Source organism: Cydia amplana, chromosome 26, assembly GCF_948474715.1.
Source record: "Cydia amplana chromosome 26, ilCydAmpl1.1, whole genome shotgun sequence".
Lineage (NCBI taxonomy): Eukaryota > Metazoa > Arthropoda > Insecta > Lepidoptera > Tortricidae > Cydia > Cydia amplana.
In genome coordinates, this window is record NC_086094.1 from 7,278,907 (window position 1) to 7,301,979 (window position 23,073).

Below are 23,073 nucleotides of genomic sequence, written 5' to 3' on the forward strand. Positions count from 1 at the left end.
TTTCCGAGGTAAGACTGGGGCCCGTTTCTCAAAAGCTTATAACTTGTAATACAAGTGGAAGTCCCTTTCTAACAAAAGCTGTCAAAAAGTGACATCCGCTTGTATTACAAGTTACAAGCTTTTGAGAAACGGGCCCCTGGTGTGGAGCAACACAGTGAGTTTTTGGGCGGTGTGTCAATGCCCATTATAAATAATTACAAACGTGATAACTTGGCCGGTTTTTTCACGCATGTTTTCGGTAAATCTATTCCAGATTCACTCTCGCGCGAAAACTAGCAGATAATTGTTATTAACGTAGTTACAGAGCGTGCGAAATTACGCATAGAATAGAGAACTCCGACATGTATGTACAGTCAGCAGCAGAAGTTGCTAAGCGGGCCATGTATTCAAAATGATCTTGACGCGACTTTATTGTTAAGAGAATAAGACCGTGTCAAGGTAATTTTGAACACCCCGCCCGCTTAGCAACTGTATTTGCTAAAAGGTTGTTGAAAAATTATATGCAGAAAAGAAATGACGGGTCCCCCGCCACGTCTGTCTGTATGTTCGCGATAAACTCAAACTACTGGATGGATTTTCATACGGTTTTCACCTATCAATAGAGTGATTCTTGAGGAAGGTTTAGGCTTAGGGGTATAAATTATTAAGGTTTTGGTCGCTAGTTAATAAATAATATTAAATTCGTTTGCATTAAACCGTAACCGTAAAAAAAGAAAAACCAGAGTCCAGACTTAAGGTCCCACAAAAACCGTATATGTAGTATTTATTATGTAACAAAAAATCTTTTACTGACTCTACTTAAATAGGTATTATCAGAATACAGATAATATTTTCTCGTAAAAGACGCGTGTTTGATCAAGGGAAAAAATACTGTCCGTTATTGATATGACCAGATATGACATCGAGAAACCGCGTTGTATGCTTTGTTATTTATTGTGAAGAAATAATTTAGGTATATAAATAGGTATTTCCGTTGGATCAAAGACATTTTTACGGTTTGATAATTTATTTTATCTTTACGTATATGTTGATATCTTATACCTTTATACGAGTAATTCTTGTATATTTATATATTACGTGGATCTCAGAAACGGCTCTAACGATTTTCATGAAATTTGCTATATGGGGGTTTTCGGGGGCGAAAAATCGATCTAGTTAGGTCTTACCTCTGGGGAATCGCGCATTTTTGAGTTTTTATATGTAAAGTTTCATGTAGGTTAATTTAAGCGTCTTTTAAAATGAGACCGTAACTTCTATTGTATCAATTGTATGGGAGCGCCTTTCGGCGGCGAGTTCGTGTGTGACTCTCAAGAGTACTAAATTGTGTTGAGATCAATTTGAACACCTCGCTCGCTTAGCTGTTTCTGCTACTGACTACGAACAACGAATAGCGCCAATTTTGGAAATCGCACTTATATGATATCACCTACTTATATTTTTTTTAAACAGGAATTTGAAACTGGTCATAAATTAAAAGTCAAAAGTCAATGTTATCGTCATTTCGACGATAATCCGGTTTTCATATAAATATTATGTAAAATCGCCGTTGCATCATATTATGAGATTTAACGTATTAAACTTCGTTCCGATATAAAATATTAATATACATTCGGGAACATTAATCAATCAATGTATCATCCTTAATTTACTATAGAAATGTTGACTGTATTTAATTAGTACAACGATACAAGTGCAAAAAATAGGAAATATAGACACGAGTTGCGAATTACCTATTCACACATGTATTGTACAACGTTTTACAGTACATAATTATGGCTCTTCAAATTTTCGACATAGTTACGTAATGTGTCAATTTTCGCACTAGTGCGGTAAAGTAGCACCATATATATGTACTGTAAAGGTGTATATTTCTATATTTTACGATACGCACGCCGGACGTCGGATATCGCTGTTAACATAAACATGTATAAATATATCAAGTTACTTAGTTAGTTCTCTTAGTTAGTAGTAGCAGGCGTGGCTCACTCCGCGATTTCGTCGCGTCGCTACAAAGGTACAAAGTACATGCGGCCCACACCATTTTTGGTGTCTAGCCATAGTAGTTGCCGCGCACCGCCGCCTGCTCGCGCTTGCGCCACCTAGCGGTCATATCTGTCGTAATAGACGCGTTTTGTTAGAGAGTGAACCTTCTGTAGTAGTATTATATTGCTAATTAAACCAGTCCGGTTCAGCGCGGAAAGCGAATACTCTGTATAGAGGTTAATACTCCGACGCACTTTGCAGTTAAAAGGAAACTCATTCGACCGGGTTGCGAGAAAACTGTCAAGTTGATTATACATTACAGGGTGGAAGATTTCTAGAGACTAAGCTGAAAGGATAGTGTATAGTGTTATCTAAGTTTCTTTTTAATCTACATATTTAAACGAAGCCTTGTAGATAAAAAAAAGCGGCCAAGTGCGAGTCGGACTCGCCCATGAAGGGTTCCGTATTTAGGGGATTTTGTCGTATTAAAAAAAACTACTTACTAGATCTCTCAAACCAATTTTCGGTGGAAGTTTGCATGGTAATGTACATCATATACTTTTTTTAGTTTAATCATTCTCTTATTTTAGAAGTTACAGGGGGGGGGGGGGACACACATTTTACCACTTTGGAAGTGTCTCTCGCGCAAACTATTCAGTTTAGAAAAAAATGATATTAGAAACCTTAATATCATTTTTGAAGACCTATCCATAGATACCCCACACGTATGACTTTGATGAAAAAAATATGGGGAACCCCCAAAAGTTATTGTTTTTTTTTCTATTTTTGTATGAGAATCTTAATGCGGTTCACAGAATACATCTACTTACCAAGTTTCAACAGTATAGTTCTTATAGTTTCGGAAAAAAGTGGCTGTGACATACGGACGGACAGACGGACAGACAGACAGACAGACATGACGAATCCATAAGGGTTCCGTTTTTTGCCATTTGGCTACGGAACCCTAAAAAGAAGTCAGTGAGACATGTCGGCTCCGTTGGGCCTCTGTATTACAGAATTTCAATAAGTGTTACTAAACAGTAAACAACTAGACTGAGTCTAGACATCAAAAAAACTGTACACGAATTTCGTAGTTTTAGACAGGGGTTCCGCCAATATTGATTGAAAAATCCCAATATCCGTTACTGCATAACCCCTTCTTGAAATATTTGCGCCCTCTTGTCTCGAGTCCGGACACATTCCATTTGGAAGTGATGTAAGTACATCCTCGTCTCCTCGACAGAGTCGCAGATATCGCAGTTCTGTTGGGCGATTCGCCTGGTCTAAGTCACACAACGAAGGCCGTAAAAATATGTAACACGTTCTTATGGCTCTACGAATAAGATCGTATCAGATATTTTTGCGGCCTTCGCTGTGTAACATATTATTCACCCTCTCGCAAATTTCTATACAGGAGGGGTCAGTTATCTCTGCAATTGACTGTTTTACGTTGTCAGCCGCAGTGAAGCGAAGACGAAAGCCTGTCAGACCCAATAATAAGATTTATGAGCAACACAAATAACACAATGTCTGAATTTAGGAGCTTTTGTCTGAATTGTTGTATTATAGTTATTGTACTCGGTTCATGAGTACCTACAACGATATTTCAGAAGGTATGAAGAAATTACTAGAACGTTCTGAAAACAAATAACAAGACTATAGTTTGTCAACGGACTGTCTCATTTCAAACATAGATCTTAGAGAGAATCATACTATCTTTGTCTTGTGTGTCACTAGTACTAGCACCCAAAAGAAAAGGATGAGTATACTTTTTTTGTTCTTATTTACTGACAAATTGGTTAGACCAACTATAGATGGTCAAGCAGATCTTGTCAGTAGAAAAAGGCGTAAATTTGAAAAATGTAGGCGCGAAGGGATATCGTCTCATAGAAAATTTGAATTTCGAGCCTTTTTTTACTGACAAGATTTGGTTGACCAGCTATATATTTTCGAGTGCTTAATATTATAAAATGTGGTCTACTTAAACACGCGCATGGTTTTTTTCGCGCATTCTTATGTTACTGGTACTATCGTACCCAGGCCATAAGAATTAAAAAAAATAGTGTTGTGCCGTGCCTCACAATTAATAACCGGTTTTTGTGTCACAAAAACTCCTCCAGTTTTTGCTTTGTTCCACAATAAAAAAAGTTATTGATTAAGCTATCTGTGCATATAACGTACACAATACTACATAATATATATGTTTCTTGTCACAAATAAACGTATAAATATAGAAAATGTAAGAGCTTTCGCGGAAAATATATTTCTTTTATGTCAAACTTTCAAGTATCGCATACCCGCTGGAGTTTTAATCCCTCTTGGCATTCAGCCATTATCCTCTTACTCAGAAACTACAAATGGAAACTAAGATGTATTTCCTAGAACTATCTGAATCAGGGCTTAAACTTGCCTCCCAGCTCGTTAGTGACCTAGATCACCTAGAAAATCTTAAACCGTAAGGGTTGTGGTTAGCCGGGTTCGAAAGGATAACGATCAATGATAGTTATCTTGATAATTATTGTGATTTTTATGCCTGATAATTATCGATTTGATAATAACCTAATACAATTTATAAAAAAAAAGCAAAACGCCCCAATTGTTTTTTACTATCAAAGAATTCAAAGAAAGTAAATATAGCACCTGGGATAATTATCCGATATTTATCGAATAATTATCGGATAATTATCAAAGACTAATTATTTGGATAATTTCGAACCCTGGTAGGTGGTGGGTAGAGAGAATGGTTTAATAGGATCTTATGTGCATACTAATGGCGTTATTAAACGTATGTGAAGCCGTTGACAATCGTTTGTCCCTATCTGTCATTTTGACATTTGTGTTTGTTAGAAAGTGACAAAACATTTGCAATTTTGTATGAACACGGGGGGTAAGTAAAGTAACTAAGTATGTATATTATTAATTAAGTATGTAACGTGGTTTCTTTGTGTAGGACAATTTTGTATCGGACCAATTCGATTTTAGTAGTGCGATCTAATTCCGATACGATACTGATCTGTCAGTGTCAAAAGTGACGTTTTTGCTTGATGAATTTATCTTCGTTATACTTTAAAAAAATACGTATATTAATTTTGTATTCAGCAGAAACGTCTGCAAACGCCACAAAGCTTATGAGAAGTGGAAAAAATCACTCATCGAGTGAAGTCTCGGTAGCTCAGTTGGCAGAGCGACGGGCTAGTGATCCAGAGACGCGAGTTCGAGTCTCGCCCGAGACAGTGAATTTTCCACTTTTCATTTATTTCTAAACACGAAGTAATTTCAATTTTATTTAACGACTTACTACTTAGTTTTGCTCATAAACATTTTTACAGACAATTTTACATCCTTGACAACCATAAACACGCTAACTTACAATAGTAATAAACCAAAACGAATCGTCAGTCCGTTTGACGATTGAATTAAAATGATGTATTGAATACATTAGCCAGGTTCGCTTTGTAAAAGACTTATTTACATCGATTATAGGAATGTCTTAGACATACCAACATATCTTGACCCCCAGCTTCGATGTTAGCTATGTGTAATCAGGGCTCAGACTTCTGGATCTTTGCGCTAGAAATTTCAAGAATACTATGTTACATGTTAACTATTCAGAAGATGGCACTACGCTTGAACAACTTACGGTGACAAGGTTGCGCAAACGTATTTGTTCTAGATTTTCCATAGCTGGCACTGGCACTGGCAGGTTGAAGGCTAAGAGAGCGCTATTATTGAGGCAAAAGTAATAGAATAGAATATAATTTATTCGTAAGCACAGACAATACATAATATGAAAGAAAACACAAAATAAGATTAAAGTGCCACGAAATGGCCTCACCTCTCTCTCTCAGCGCTGGTCTTCCGATGAGACCATCAAGTGAGAAGAATCACGGAGGGTAACAGACACGAAGAAAAAGACATCAAATAACGTACAGTGAACAAATAGTAAAATAAAACTTACACGGAAGGAAGATACAACATAACGACTATATTAAATTAAATTAAGACTATTTTATACATATAAAACAAGCATCGTGCTCGTAACACTATACAGGGTGGATTTTCTTTTTGGGTCAGTGAGGGCAGCTACCAGATCCCGTGCTGCTACGAGAAAACGGTCTTAGAAGACCTTCCCTCGATTCAAATTAATGAAGATTGGCTTTTACAGATTTTGGAGAAAACATACAGAGTGCAAGAAAAAGGTCATTTATGACAAACTTTTTTTTTGTTGGCAATCGATCCCATTATTATTGAGGATCAAAAGCTTGTATGGAACCAAAAAAAAATTCCGGCTAGAAAAGCCACAAATCGAGGAAAACTTTTCCTATACAATTTGTATGAAAATGAAAACTTTTATTTTTCACATGCTATTTTTGTATGCCAATCGATTCCATTCCTATCCAGTATCAATAGTTTCTTTGGGGTCAACTTAGTTTTCGTTATAAATGATTATTTATAATGACATTAAAAGTAAAACATATTATTTATTTGTGATACAAATTATAAACTAAAATAAACCTAACAATGAGTAAAACCATGTAAAACTAAATAACTTAACAAATAAAATATTACCCCCCACTCGTTTAAAGGTATTAGCAATTTAGCAAAGAGTATAGATTTTATAGAGAGTTACTGTCATGTTAATTTATGTAGCCACAGTAAATTCACCATCTTTGCGCCATCTTTCGAAAACCAGCACCATACCTTTGGCCTATTCTCGCCTAGATGGCGTTAATTTCAATATTTACAAATTAACACATATCAGTGAAAGAATAAGGGTCAAAGTCAAATGGCGTTCTAACCGTTTTAATCTTCTGTCAAAAGATGGTGGTGAATTTACTGTGGCTACATAATTTACCATGACAGTAACTCTCTATAAAATCTATACTCTTTGGTATTATATACTTACTTACTAGGAAGTCCCAATCCCAACCATGAGAGTGCTATGTTGTACCATTTAAAGAAAAAAATGCCATTTAAAAAGGTTTTTTTTATGGTCATTAGAATAGAACACTCAGACGATGTCGCGAGTGAAAGTCAGTAAATACATTACCTATAAAATTATTTTGACGTTTGAACTGCTCGTAGATCACGACATCTTTTGTAAGATAACAGTAGACTGAGCTAAATCATTAATAACCTCAAAATAACCATTAGAAGCCACAAAGAAAGTATTATAAGCACTCCACAGATATAGGTATAGTCTGTCAAACAGTTCGTCAGTAGAAAAAGGCGCGAAATTAAAATTTTATATGGGACGTGCGCTTACATTTTTTAAATTTGACGCTTTTTTCTAATGACGGAAAAAGCTTGACAGACTATAGTAATTTTTTTTTTTGAGATGGCCGAATATTCTGAACAACTCTTAAGAGTCTTAAGTAGGTTACACCCTCAGGCACCCTCGGTGGGCGAGTCCGACTCGCACTTGTCTGGTTTTTACCCTTTGGGTACGGAACCCTAAAAACAAATTAACTTCAAGCCATTAAAAAAACAAAACAGACGACATTGTTGAGTGGTTGAAATGAGCACGATCTTTTCATAGAATTTTAGCCATTATTAGGTTGAATTAGATTTACGCTGAAAGGTGAGAGTTTTAGCTTTTGGCTGCGATTATCAATCAGCGTTACGTAACTGAAATAACTGAATGGCAAATGACAAAAACTGTATTTCCCAAGTTGCGAACTTTCTAAGAGCTATTTGTAATGTGTAAATGGTCTCTTTTGATTTTATTAACTACGTGTTACGACTTTATTATGTATTTTTACAGTTTTGTCCCGAAAAAATTACCAAATTTTCCATTACATAGGTCTATTTCACAGTACCTAAGCAAAAAACATATGACTTATTTTACCGTATTAACTTAAGACACGTAGGTAAATGCTAATGGACTAAAATTGCCATAATTTTAATGCTGACTACAACTACTAGTCTGGTCGAAAATGTAAATAATAATAATGTCCTTAACAATCTGTGTCAGATGTTTAAGCAGCATCCCGGTTACGACACTTGTGTTTGTGGCTGTAAAGCCCTATACGAGAGGATCCCTCGGCCACACACGCAGCAGGTGTATGCTCCCCCAGGTGGGCGGGGGTTGGAGGCCTGGGGGCCGATGATGAATTTCGATCGCTCGATTTCGGCACTCGAAAATCGGTGCAAAACGGCGAAATGAAAATGAAATGAATTATTGAAATACGAGCGATAGAAATTGGGAATCTATTGGTATTGACCACTCGTTTTCCATTCTATTAGTAGAATTTACATGCCTATAGTTCGTTCTTTTTTAGATGGCATTAGAAAGAACTTGAAAGAAGGTAAGCGATCTTGACATGTCTTTTAATTGAAAAACGCTTTTTAAAAATCAGTAACTATTACTTATGAAAGCAGAAGAATATAAATAATCGTATTAGATTCATAATTATTACATATTTACTGTAACTTATTTTTAAAATGTGTTTTTCAATTAAAAGACACATCAAGATTGTTTACCTTATTTCTAATGCTAAAAAAACGAACTATAGTAGGGAGATATTACTGAAAGAAATACACGAAATCGAGCGGTCGAATTTCAAAAATCGGCCCCCTGCTAGTGGCGCCTCATGCGTTGTTCTTTTAAACGAAAACCAGGCATCGTAGTGCTTGGATTGACCATCGTGAATAGCACGACGCCACATGGGTCGGTCTTCGGCCAGTTTCTGCCGTTGGTTGCATGAGATATTAAAATCAACCAATTCAACCATGTCACGTTTCGCGCAATCTGTAAAGCGCAGCATTGGCCGCCCGACCGGTCTTTTTGCGTCTGCAGGAAGATTTATGGCTCCTCTACACGATGGGCCAACGCCGGCCACTCCAAGGAACGCAGCCATGCGGTAGAATGAAATAGCAATATCACTTGCTCCCTCTAACGCATAAATGCGTCCCTTGGAGTGGCCGGCGTTGGCCGTGTAGAGGAGCCATTAGAAATAAAATGTCATGCTTGCAAATATTTACATAGGTACCTACGTAAATTAAACAAAAATTTACCTGAATAACAAATTCCTATAGAGTCTGTGCGGAAAGAGAAGAGTCGTGGAATGTATGGGGCCCAATACATTCCACGACTCTTCTCTTTCCGAACAGACTCTAGTTAGGATCTATTGGTCCGAAATCGGATCTTTTTAACCTCTAGTTAATTTTTTGCGGATGCTATTTAGTTCAAATCGTATTACAATTCCGGACCTTCTAAAATGGACCCAATTTTTTTTTTTATTTTTGGAATTTTACTCACCTAAACACTGGAGACAAACCTGTAACTAACATACTTACACCAAAATAAACTAACTGATCATACACGGCCTTATGCACGCGAAAACCGGTTTATCGATAAACCGGCATTTGTTAAGCCACACGCATCACTAGTCACGTGAGCGTATGATTTAAAAAAAATGCATCGAGTCAATGATTTTGCATATCGCATTCCTATGCATTGCGTGTTATATGCATTTTAATCGATTGCATACCGTAATTGAGTGGACAAGCGGGCTTATACACTTTCAGTTTTATTAAAGAAATATACCACTGGTATTTCTTGATTTCTTGTTATCCAAGTTGTCCAAGTTATAAGCAAGCGTAAAAACGGAGTTACATACCTTATACTTATACCTTTAAACGAGCAATTCTTGTAAGTATGTATATTATTTATTACAGAAATATATTATATTTCGGGGATCTCAGAATGGGCTCTAACGATTTCGATGCTATATGGGGGTTTTCGGGGGCGAAAAATCGATCTAGCTAGGTCTTCTCTGTGGGAAAACGCGTATTTTTGAATTTTTTTATGTTTTGTGAGGAAATCTCGGTCTCCCAGTTATTCTTTGGTAAGGTAAAAGTAAGCTAATTAGAGTAATTAGGTATATTTTATCGTATAGTTTTAACGAATACATATTAGGTATTTTTAATAATATTCATACAATTTCGCCCAAGTTTTTCAAAGCCACATAACTTAAAACACATAACTTCCTGTTGTCGAGCTTTTTCAATGTTTTTTTAGTATTCTATTCTAGGCATCTTAAATAATTAGCTAAACAAATACACACATATACTAAAGCATGAAGTACCTCACAATCTATTCTAAATTAATTTAATAAAGCGTACAAAAGATATTCCTTGAACCTGCAAATCGAACATAACCTAACTTTTAGTTTTTTTTTTAATTTAAAAATACATAAATGGTTTCAGATTCTTACTTCATCAGCTTTCGGGTGTTTGTGGTTGCAGTGCTCATGCTGGTGTTCAACTTTAGTCACAGCTTTATTAGACACTTCATTAACAAAAGTATGGCAAAAAACATGATCCAAATTCACACACAGTAGCACTAACAAACCAGACACTCTCACAAACATAACTGTAGTTATTTCCATCATTTTGTAACAATAACGACTTGTTTCACTCAATATGTAAACAATTAATGTTATTGTTTACATTTTACAATTTCAAAACGCGACGAGACGTGCGATCTCGACTGAGTACGCGGCGTAACTGTTTTGCTATTTTTTTTTATTTCATTGACTCCGTGACTATTCACTTGGAAGACAATTTCACTATTTCGCGTACACATCACGAGCAGATTGCTCTTTGAAATTAAACTTAATCTCAGCGCAATAAAACTGATAATCAATTTGACAAAATATAGCACAACTAGCGTCTACTCAAACGCGCAGGGCAGCTGTTAACCTGACAGCCATTTTTTCAATTCCACCGGTTAACTATCTCTTTTTGGCGCATGTATAACGAAAGGGACACGTAGAAATGTGGGCGAAGTTAAATTTTGTTAGGTTTTAACCCAATTATCAATAATTTGCGCGCCCACTCGAGTCTACATTGTATAATGTATTGTACAGACTCAACAGAGAATGTACCTATGTACTGAATTTAGTATACCTAAAGGCAGACGGGTAAAATACGAAGTACATATTTTTTTGTGGAATGGGAATAATTTCATCTCAGATATATTTTGAGTCAAAGTTATCAAAGCTTCCAAACTTTGTTGAAATACTTCGAATATCCAGTAAACTTTACATATCTGTATATATAAATGCAAGTGTCCTGACTGACTGACTGACTGATTCATCAACGCAGAGCCGAAACTACAATTAAAAGCTAGAAAGTTTAAATTTGCACACTTGGTTGAATTTATAAAGTGTACAAGAGATAAGAAGCGATTTTGAAAAATTCAACCCCTAAGGGGGTTAAAAAGGGGATGAAAGGTTGTATGGGGTGCAAATTTTATTTTAAGCCAGGACCTTGAAACTTCGTAAAAAGGTATTAAATTAAAAAATAAGAAAACTATTTTCTGCGTTTTCGAAAATTCATCCCCCAAGGTGGTAAAAAAGGGGTTGAAAATTTGTATGGAGGCCAAACATTTTTTTGAGTGCGGGACTTGAATGGTTGTATAAAGACATATTATTAGAATACAAGAAAAATAATTTCAGCTTTTAAAAAAATCATCCCCTAAAATGGTTAAAAAGGGGTTGAAAGTTTGTATAGGGATCAAATTTTATTTAAAGCTAGGAACTTCAGACTTCGTAAATAGGTAGTTAGGTAGTAGGTTTTATTAAATAGAGGACATGAAAATCTTCTAAGGGGGTTTAGAGGGATTATATCGAGGACAATTTTATTCAGTTAGGGGCTTGAAACTTCGTAGGTTGTGAAAGACAAAGTCTCATGCGTTGTATAATATTAATAATTAACAAATGATTAACCGTCCTACCGCAATCTCTTTCTGCATAATGTTCTAATGCTAATGTAGAATATATAACCACCAATATACAAATCCACGCGTACGAAGTCGCGGGCAACAGCTAGTAATGTATACGTCTGTAATTTTGGAAATGTCTACAGTGCATTGTTACTTATTTAAACCTCAACTTGCAATGTAAGGCATGTAGGTATCCACCAAACTATTTAAGTACAGTCAGCAGCAAAGTTGCTAAGCGGACCAGGTGTTCAAATCAAAATGATCTTGACGCGACTTTAGGTCAAGAGAATAAGAGGGTGTCAAGGTAATTTTGAACACCTCGCCCGCTTAGCAACTTCTGCTGCTGACTGTACACTTGTACTTGTACGGTCAGCCAGCGGGCCAGAGAGCCTGACCAAGATGCCACACGTTCGCGCTGCAGCAAACGAAACGGTAATGTCTTTCTATCACTCTTCCTATAAGTGCGACAGAGATACATAATAATAAAATATCCCATCTTAATCCCAAATTTGCGATAGCGCCTGTCATCTACTTAACCCAGGGGTTCTCAATCTTTTCCGCGGCATACTTGCAAGTTTAAAATTTCGGCGGCGGCGCCCTATTCTAACTATTCGATATAGATAGGTAACATGGTAGAAGGATTGCCTCACGGCTCCCCTCTCTACTGAGGGTCTACCGAAAAAACCGAAATTTGCAAATTGCGGGGATCATCTCTTTTACTCCAATGAAGGGGCTATTCATAAATTACGTCATTTCAAATTAGGGGGGGGGGGGGTCTGGACATCGGATGATGGTAGCATGACGTAGGAGGAAACGGGGTCATTCGAAGCATGATTTTTGGATGATTTTAGGGGAGGGGGGGCCAAATTAAATCGTCAAAAATAGATGACGTAATTTATGGACAGCCAGCCCCGAAGGCGTAATTAGAGTTATGGTCAGAAGGGACAAAAAGCACACAATGAGGAAGGTTATAAACATCCCAAGCAACCCCAGAGGAAGAGGCAGAAGACCAGCAACCAGGTGGTCCAATGTTGAAAAAGAGATGAGGACCTAAAACCTGGCCACATAGACAGCCCTGGATATATTGACCCGGCGCCGACGTACGAGGTGGCCCGACGCCCCGACCCCAGCTAAAGTGGAAAATGGGCTGGACAAAGAAGAAGGCGTAATTAGAGTGACACAGAAAAATGTGCGCAATTTGCGAACTTCGATTTTCGCGGTTATAGCTCTGTCTACGGCGCCCCCAGGCCGCGGAGCACAGTTTGGGAACCCCTGATTTAACCTTTCAACCCAAAGGGGAAAGTCTCGTTGGTATTAGTAATAGTCCGGTTTCCTTCGCCGAAAAGCTAATTCATCGTAAACGGAGAGCTAGTCCCGAAATAGGTATACAGTTTTGAGAACAACAAAACCTCTCAGTTTGATTTACTAGATCCGGGCGTCTGGCCATTGTTTATCGCTGGAGGTCGCAGCAGAACGGCTAAGGTGCTTTATAAGAAGGTTACGGAAAAGACCAATAACCTGTACCTAATGTATCATCCGAGCTGTAAAGAGGAATCAACTGACGAAGTTTCCTGCCTCTCTGGCCTCCATTGATTAACAGCTGCCAGAGGCAAGCGACGAGTATAAAAGCTGTAACAGACGGGCGTACCGGACCGCGACCCTGGTCCGGTCAGAATATCTTTTTCTCGCTCTCATTTATAGCTGCGTCCTTAACGGACGTACGGCGGACCACCTTCCATACGATCGAACTGGCCGCGGACCAGACCGGACCAATGTCGCGGTCCGGTAGGACCTCAGAGCATATAATACTAGAGAGCGGACAAGCCGCCGGCGGCCGTGTCGCAGTTGTTAGCTCATTGAGCATACAGTGCCGCCAGTTCGCCGTCCGTTGTTACCGAGTATGCACGCGCGCTGTTCACCGAAAACCTTCTGTTTTTTACCAAAATGCCGAGTTGTGCAATAATTACTTGTAAACATCGCAGTGATTTGATTAATTTCCAGACCAATGGGATCACTTTTCACAGGTTTCACTACTTATTTCAAATAAAACCACGAATTCAACGTAATATTCCGACTTGTATCCATGTAAGCTTACACTTGCTTGTCATTTAATATGTTTCATTATACATTGCTGCTGTACAAGTAACATGATTGCAAAGTACAGTGTTTACGCCGCAATGAACTGGGTACAAAACGATTCACTCAATGAGAAATTTTCTCATAGTGCAGCAGCGATGTGCTCCGCTTGGATAGTGCTGTGCGGCACCTATAACACGTATCGATAAAACCAGCCCAGGGTTAGTTGACGCTAAAAATAATTTAAAAATTTCAATATTACTTTTACAAGGTTACTGTCTTTAATATAATATATTATTATAATATTATTTAGTATAAATTTTGTGTAATTGGTTACCTAATGGTATGTATGTATGTATGTATGTATATACTTTATTGCACATGGAAATAAAAACGAGAAACATAGTTACAGAGTAAATTAAATACAACAAAGGCGAACTTATCCCTGTATGGGGTCTCTTCCAGTTAACCTTTGAGGAAACGAATAAACAAAAGTAACGATGAATGACAAACAAAAACAATAGTGTACAATCACTAAAATTAATGAAATGCAAGTTTTGAATACACATTGCTACAAATAATATATATAAACATAAATAGAAATACTTAAATAAATAAAATAAAGCGTATAAGTACATATAAATATAACCTAAATAAAATAAATAAATACTCAATATAAAGTCCGTCAACCAAATCTTGTCAGTAGTAAAAGGCGGCAAATTTGAAAAATCGCGGGTTAGCAACACTGTGTTCAAATAATTCCAAAACGCGTGTCATCTGTGTTTTATCTGTGGAATGTGGATCGTGAACGACAGCCGTCACCTTATTTGTTTTCATTTGGTTTTCATTCTGAATCGTTTCTGTTTCAAGAGATATTTCTGCTGTCACCATTAAATACCAATACATTAAATAAGAATAAGCAAAGCTAAGGGGCCTACAATGTAGGGTAAAGGCACCAGTAGTCAGCCTTATAACGACTTTTTTAAGTTTGAACGTTCGGCATTTCTACAGGATTAGTCGGATACTTAAACAAATGACATGGTTAGATCAATTGTTTATCATAGTTTTAAAACAAAAAAATAAAAAAAATAACAATCCTCTTTATAATATCTCTAATTAAGATTAAACAAAAAGTGGCACTTTTCTCCAGTAGTCAGCCTCCAAAATCCAGTAAGCAGCCTCTGTGTACCCAGTACTCAGCCTATATAAACTATTCATAATAATTAGATCAAAATCACTAATATTTATATCAAAATCAACGATATTATAATATTTATTTTTTCTTTATAATTTTTGTTATCGTTATTGTAGTTAGTTGTAGTTTTTAATTTTAGTTTATAATTTTTTGCATATATCAAAATCAACGATGTTATACAAATATGTATCTATTTTTTTATTACTATTTTAGTTATTGTAGTTAGTTGTAGTTTTTAATTTTAGTTTATAATTTTTTTGCATATACATATGTACTACTTACCTACTTGTTTACTTATTTAATAAAAATAAATCTTATAGGTACATACAATTCTTATGAAACGAAATTTGTTGGCCATAGGTACTTAATTAACTAACACTATTCTTGCAAACTAAGAATCGCAATATTTATTTTCTAATAATTAATCCGTCAAAAATTAATGAGGTAAATCAGGTAATATATAATTATGTTCCTAGTAGGTATTCGGTAATAAATAATTAATCTAGTCTACGCCACTGACTTAATATAAAAGAAATAGACACACAAAGCAGAACAAAAACGTCAAGAAATGTGGATCCCAAATGACGTTTCGCACCATTTGCATTGATGATAAAAACGCTTACGTAAATTTTGAGTCGAGATAAATGTTTCGTACAGAAAAGAGCTTAATGTCGTAAGCATTAAGTGTCAAATTTGCAAACATAAGTACCAACACTGTTAAAAAATTTAGTCCGATGGCACTAAACGTAACGTATTTACGTCAAACAACGTCAAACGAGAATAATGAACGAATGGAGTCACTTTGGTACACTTTAATATGTATTACTGTACAGGAAAACCAATTGAAGTAATAAATAAAACAAATTTAATTTAATCGGGAGCTCAAATAAAATTAATTCGTGGTTCAAATTCAAACAAATTTAATTTTTAATTCGTAAGTATACGTCTTTAAATACTAATTTCCTTGAAATAAATTCTACTTATTAAATAACTGTGTATTTAAGATCTACATTTACTCATAGCGCAGGTGCACGGGGACATTTAGATACTGATTGGATTTTTTTTATAAAGTCTACCTATACTTTATAAAAAAAATCCTGTGGTTGTCACTGTGTTCCGACATGTTTAGCATTTACAGTTAGTCGATATAAGCCCTTATTGGTGGTGTATATGTCGGAAACAGGGAAATGGGCCGAACACACAAGTGCCGTTTTGCCTTGTTTAAAACTGCATCACCCCTATCTCTTGCTATAATTAAATAGCAGTCCACTTTGCACGTCGCATAGGTTTTCTTGGAAATCTTGAATTTAAACATAATATTATTTCTTATGAATTCCATATAAAAATATAAAAAAATATTGACCTCACATCGACTCATTAGATTTTTGTTCCTTAACATCCCTTCTTTGGTACTAACAAATTAATTTATTCAAAACCATAAAATTACCACCAGATTACATAAATTATGTAATGCTATCCAAAGAACTAACCGAAAGAAATACATTCCATCCTTTTTCCTTGTTTTATCATTGTTATTTTTACATATTTTAACGGCACATTTCGTAATTGTTGACAACTTCACATTTGAGCGTTTCAAACAAGACTAAACGAAAAAGTAATGCATGATCTGTTTTGACATCACTTTTGTGGGGCCATTTTTGGCGGCTGATTGGGTATCCAGTTCTTTATACTATATCAATGAGTCTACGCAGATCTAATTATCATTAATAAACAAAGTCATATACCGACCAGGAAAAAGCAAAATGATAGTTATGTATAGTTAACGTCAAAAATATGTATACACTTTTGAACCTTATTTCAATGAGATAAGGTTTAAAAATGTGGACATATGTTTGGCGGCGACGTACCAAGCAAGGTCAATGGCTGAGTACTGGATCCGCGAATCCCAGTGCTCAGCCGCATTAAAACGTTATTTCAAATGCGGCTGACTACTGGGTTTTACTTTAAATTGACTAGGGCATGCCTAACTAAATTTGAAAATGTAAATTTAACGGTCCTGACGGTCGCATTGGCTCGAAAATAATAAAATAAACGAATAACCCAAAGGTCAGCCGTGGGGGGCTGGGCACTGGATTCTTTGGAAAAAAGTGTTATCCAGTGGCCAACCCCCTCAATTTATAAGTGAAATATTGATATTTTTATTCAAATATAATGCAATTTAATAGATAAATTAATAAATAAACCAATCATTAACACAAACAATCACTTTTAACATTAAAACATAGTTTTTCTTGCCTGTTAAGAGAACACCACGTGCAGTAAATAATATGGCGGACATGACACTATTGCACTCGTCGACAAACAGCACCTGTATGAACGAGTATATTTCTTCCCCCCGTTCCCTCACCGCACCTGTCGTGTGACGTATTAACCAATAAGGAATCAAAGCTCCTATTTGAGTACTCGCGATTTGTTTAAACGAATATACCAGATATTTATGGCCAATAAACGGCTCAAAAGGCTGACCACTGGTACCTGGCTGGCCACTGGTGCCGTTACCCTACAATCATGCTCGTTGGCGTTGATGGTAAACATTACTAAAAATTGAGGTTATGACAAGTATTGGAAGAACTCTTTCGAACTTTTAAGATTATGTTCAGTTTTTTTGTTTTAGGGTTAAAAGGCATAAATAAAATTAAAACGTATACCTAAATCTATCCAACAAGACCATAAATTGTGTCCTGGAATGGAAACCGTCCATAGGCCCACATGTCTAATATTTTCAGCAATCAGTTGTGACTATTTACAAAGGTAAACCTTTTAAACAGTATTAAGAGCCTTGATTATATCGCCGTTCTTTCGCAATATCTACCTAATCCATACATGTTTGTTGCAGGATTAAATCTTGCCCAATATAAGGCGTTCGTAGTAGGTAGTATCTTTTCAGACAATACTTACCTATGGCGGTTTATGTACGTGTACAACGCAACCAAGTCGAAAAGTGACCCTTATCTTATTTACCTTTAAATTAAATAAACACCCAAATATCAGTTGTTTTATTTTTAATATGTATATTGTACAATATATACCAATCAAAAAAATTACACAGGTATGTCATATTCATCCAGAACAGTACACTAATTTACATTAACAAGTGGCATATTATATTGTAAATAACAAATATATGCACTATCTAATTATCTGCATTTTGATATGATTTTATTTTAGTAAACTTAGAAGACATAGATAGGGAACAAAGAGAATATAAGCAGTTGTTTTTGATATCTTCAAATTTGTTCATCATTTTGATTAACATTGTTTTAACATCGCTTTTAAATTGTCCGTCCATGTTTCAATTTTTTTCAATAAACCGCGAGTGACAATTTGAATTGACGTACGCAGGGCGCGCTCAGCGGAAAAAAAACTGTTGGTTCGATGTACATTGCTGCTTTTCTTAGCGCAATACTGCTCTTTGAGTGTTGCCCTACTTTAGTTTGCTTTACATTGCTACTGACAAGATTTGGTTGACGGACTATATATCATAAATAAATAGATATGAGCTCGAACCAGAAAAGTAAAGGAAACTAAAGAAGTACTAATCGAGGAAAACCGAATTACTTATGTATCGGAAAGCCACAATTTTTTAAGCCTCTCCTTGAGTGATGCCACAGATTGCTACAGTGTCTGCCTACTGTGCACGAGGTCTCGGGTTCATTTTACTGGGCAGTAATTGACTATAAATATTAAACGTAATATACGTGCATTTAAGAAACACAGATAAGAACATTATTGTTTTTTATTGCTCTATAACAAATTAATAATCAAAAATTCGATGTTATTATTGCAATCAAATTTCGAATGGCTTTTTTCTGAACACATCATATGACATTTTTTAATATGTGTGTAGATAAAGTAATATATGCAACTGTACATTATTAAGCAATTTAAGCATAATAATTTACAGTTACGTAAAGTTTATGTAACTGTACATTCCTTATTTTTTGATAAACTACTAATATCTACTTAAATCAAATGTCTTGTTTTAACAAGGAAATTTATTCCATAAATAGGCAATTAAGAACAATGATTCCGAATATTTATATTTGAATAGTGTTCATGAAGTTATCGACACACAGTCTTTTCCGACAGTCGATCAAATATCGATATCACGGTGTCCCGGCTCAGTTCCCGTAATTATCGTTGTGTGCGTGCGTTATGACACGACTCGCTGGTCGTTCGCATGTACACAGCATTGAAATGATGCGCGTGTATTGTGCAATAGGAGCGTCCATCTACAAGTGTGCGTACTTTAGGTGAGTGCGTGCGATGTCTTTATAATTACTGGCGCTTTGTGTGTGTTCGAGAACTTGCGACAGGCGTATTCAATACAAATCGCCGGGCATGCCCGATCTCCTTCCTTCCTATATCTGTGGGTAGGACCGTCTGTGACCGCTTTAAGAGTGGCACGTTGAACTCAAAGAGTAGTATGATATATAGGACAGTTGAACTTCTATGAAAACACGACGCTGCTTAGTTAATGCAGAGTTAGTTTTAGTTAAGTGGACTCCGTTACCGTTTTCCGGGCTAGCTCTTAGCCTATCACAGCGTCAGCCATAAGAGTTGTATTTTAAACTATGAGCATACTGTTTCGTAACTTATTCATTAGGTGTTCATTTATTTAGGCCGCGTACAGACATACTGACCGGCGGCATTCAGTGCCTACCTACACTCGCACTAGCTCGTGCCCGCGGTTTTACATGCACGCCCGATTTTGGAAAATATTGGCATCGATTCCTTCTTAGTACTTAAGTATATATACTTGGTCAACCAGATCTTGACAGTAGAAAAAGGCGGCAAATTTGAAAAATGTACGGGCGAAGGGATATCGTCCTATAGAAAATTTGAATTTCGCGCCTTTTTTTACTGACAAGATTTGGTTGACCAGCTATAATTTTATGACACGGGTGACATATTCGGCTGCGTTTTGAGGCAACATTGATGAGTTTTTTTTGGCAAAAGAACCGGGTAGGGTTCAAATTGAACTACATTCTTGAACTTAGTAGTTTAGAAACTTTAGAAGATAGTACTAAGATGCTATTAAATATAAGTATTAGTTGTACAGTCATGTGTAAAAATATGGTTGCACATAACTTTCTCAAAAATATGTCTCATAGTTCTTAATTGGCCGATATAAGGGCTATGGGAAATATTTTTGAGTAAGATGTGTGCACCCATATTTTTTACACTTGATTGTACTACAGTCACTATCAGATATATCAGAGCGGTCAAGGCGCTCACAAATATCTGAACCAGGGATCGGAACCGGTTTTTTGCAAAAACTTCGAAATAACCATATTTTTCGAATTATTTTGTACCTACTCGAAATGTAGGACTCAGATGTGTGTTTAAATAACGACTTCGAATTATTAGATTGCCCAATTAGCAATGAACGAAAAAATAACGTTTTCGTTCCCATACAAAAAATACCGGTATCCGATCCCTGATCTGAAGACGCCTCTATTGTCAAGGCGTTAGAGTGCGTGTTCAAATATTGTGAACACCGTGGCCGCTCCGATATATTTGATGGCGACTCTACTTGTAGTAACAGTAAAATGACGAGGCAGAACCGGCTATGTAAGGTAAGATGTGAATCTAAACAACTCATAGCTCACACATTTTCTTCCTAGCATTGTCGAGGATATCCTACGTGCGATGATTAAATTATGGCGACCGAGAAAGCAGTGTCTATTATGTTCGTTGCGTAACGAGTTTTCTTTGAAACTGGCTCTTGTGCCTACTTAAATCTTGGAGGTGGAGGAGTTTAAAAAACGTGTTTAAATTTAAACATTGCTTGGGAAAATCCTGCAGTGTGTCATTGTTTAAAAAAATATTGTAGGGGAGGTACCTATTAAGTTATATTTTATTTATTTTAGGTACCACTTTGTCGCCAATCGCCATGATTGATTTAGTATTAACGATCACGGAGCAAAGCCGCGGACAGACAGACGGATATGGCGAAACTATAAGGGTTCCTAGTTGACTACGGACCCCTACTAGTAAAAAGAAGTATACATAAGTACAATAGTTTTATACCTAATTTGTACTATGGCCATAAAGAAAAAAATACATAGAGTGCTCACTCCATAGGTACATCAGTTTTAGTACCAAAAAGACTATTAGCATCTAGCATCGAGTAGCGGAACTATCAGTACTGCTACTTGACAATAGATGTAGCACCGACCGGAAAGTCTTATCTCAACAGCATAAGACTCCGGTCGGTGCTACATCTATTGTCAAGTAGCAGTACTGATAGTTCCGCTACTCGATGCTAGATGTAGACACTAAAATTAATAGTCTAACTGATATATGGAGTGAGCACTCTTGTCTTACTATATTTCTCTATGCTATGGCTCTATTAACCACCCCACTAAAGGTATTCTGAGCCTCGGTGTCTAGTCAGCGCTAGGGAAAATGGCGTTGCTGCGCAGTTGTGCCGAAGGTGCGTCGAGCAGCAGCCATAGAGTTAACTAGACGACGACGCTCGGGAGACGCTAGTGTGGAGTGGCCCTTAGTACAGAGTTAAAAAGCGCCTTTTGTATTTGTGGTGTCCGACTTGTTCTCAACTCAACATTGATATAATATTTCCGCAGGCGCTACCAGGCATGTCTACGCTGCAGTATAAGTAGTATAACTCGTTTTTTAGGGTTCCCTACCCAAAGGGTAAAAACGGGACCCTATTACTAAGACTCCTCTGTCCGTCACCAGGCTGTATCTCATGAACCGCGATAGCTAGACGGTTGAAATTTTCACAGATGATGTATTTCTGTTGCCGCTATAACAACAAATACAAATTACAAAATCAAATAAATATTTAAGTGGAGCTCCCATACAACAAATGTGATTTTTTTGCCGTTTTATGCGTAATGGTACGGAACCCTTCGTGCGCGAATCCGACTCGAACTTGGCCGGTTTTTAGCATCACATCTTTACATAACTGCCTAAGTGCCTAGCTTTATAACTTACTCCAACTCAGGATAAAAAAAACAAACGCTATTTAAAATATCTAATAATTTATTCCATCATTAACCATAAAACTAAACAACACCATTATTTACACTCGGTAAATATACTTAAAACATTAATAAATGCCTTTAATTACCTTGCTTGTATTGTGGTGGGGAAGACATTTTAATAAGAAGGTAGTATTTTTCCTCTACGTCACAGAATAAGTAATAGTATTATCATACAGAACGGCCACGCACCGCCCCGCCCGGACTCGCATTACCTCGCCCCGCGACATGAATCTGACGGACTTCTGGCGTGCTCCCAGCAAAGCGACTTACCCACACATACACAATGACGCGTGTACAGACGTGCCGCGCACACATAAACGCAAATGATTTTTGATGTATGGCGTGTCCGCCCTGTGTCTACGTGTTGGATCTACCTCTAAGGGCCACTTGCACCATCGCACTAGCCCGGGGTTAACCGGTTATACCTGGAGTTCCCATGGTTACCAGTACAATTTGACACTTGGTTAACGGTTTAACCGCTTAACCCTGGTTTAGTGGGATGGTGCAAGTGGCGCTAAGTCTATATCCCCACACAAGCCTATCAAAAGACCGGGATTTCTAGGTCCGTGAAATCCAAGAAGATACAAATAATATGACTAATGACACATTTCGAAATAGTTATTTGTTTTACAAGGGGGCAAAGTTGTTGTTTAACCGGTTGTGCTAATATTGATACCCGAGCAAGCGAAAGATTCCAAAATTGAACCACGAGACGAGCGTAGCGAGTGGTTCGAAAAATGGAATCTTGAGCGTTGCGAGGGTTTCAAAGCACGAGGGTTAAACAAAATTTGCCCCCGAGTGAAACACAAAATTTTTCACCACACCAACCCGAAGCAAATATTAAATGTAAAATATCAAACAAAATCAAACCAAATCAAATCCAAATGAATGTTATTAAATATTTATCATCCAAAATCATCATTTAAAAGTAAATTCTACCAGCAAACATAAGAAAACGACTCAAAATTTGCATTTGATTACTTTGCCTCACATGTGAATAAAATGCAATTTGCTATCAGTTTTTGAAGTGCAAAGTAAGCCTTTCCGAGCCGGTG

At 36.7% G+C, this 23,073-nt stretch overlaps 1 protein-coding gene across 1 annotated transcript in view; it reads right to left on the reverse strand.

Moving 5' to 3' along the window:
- Positions 1 to 10,484, reverse strand: part of LOC134660292 (leishmanolysin-like peptidase) — a 167,033-nt gene extending 156,549 nt beyond the window's left edge. The window contains exon 1 of the mRNA XM_063516044.1: positions 10,203 to 10,484. Coding sequence (XP_063372114.1) covers positions 10,203 to 10,379 — 177 coding nt within the window. The 5' untranslated portion in view covers positions 10,380 to 10,484. The remainder of the gene's footprint in view (positions 1 to 10,202) is intronic.
- Positions 10,485 to 23,073: the final 12,589 nt, after the last annotated feature.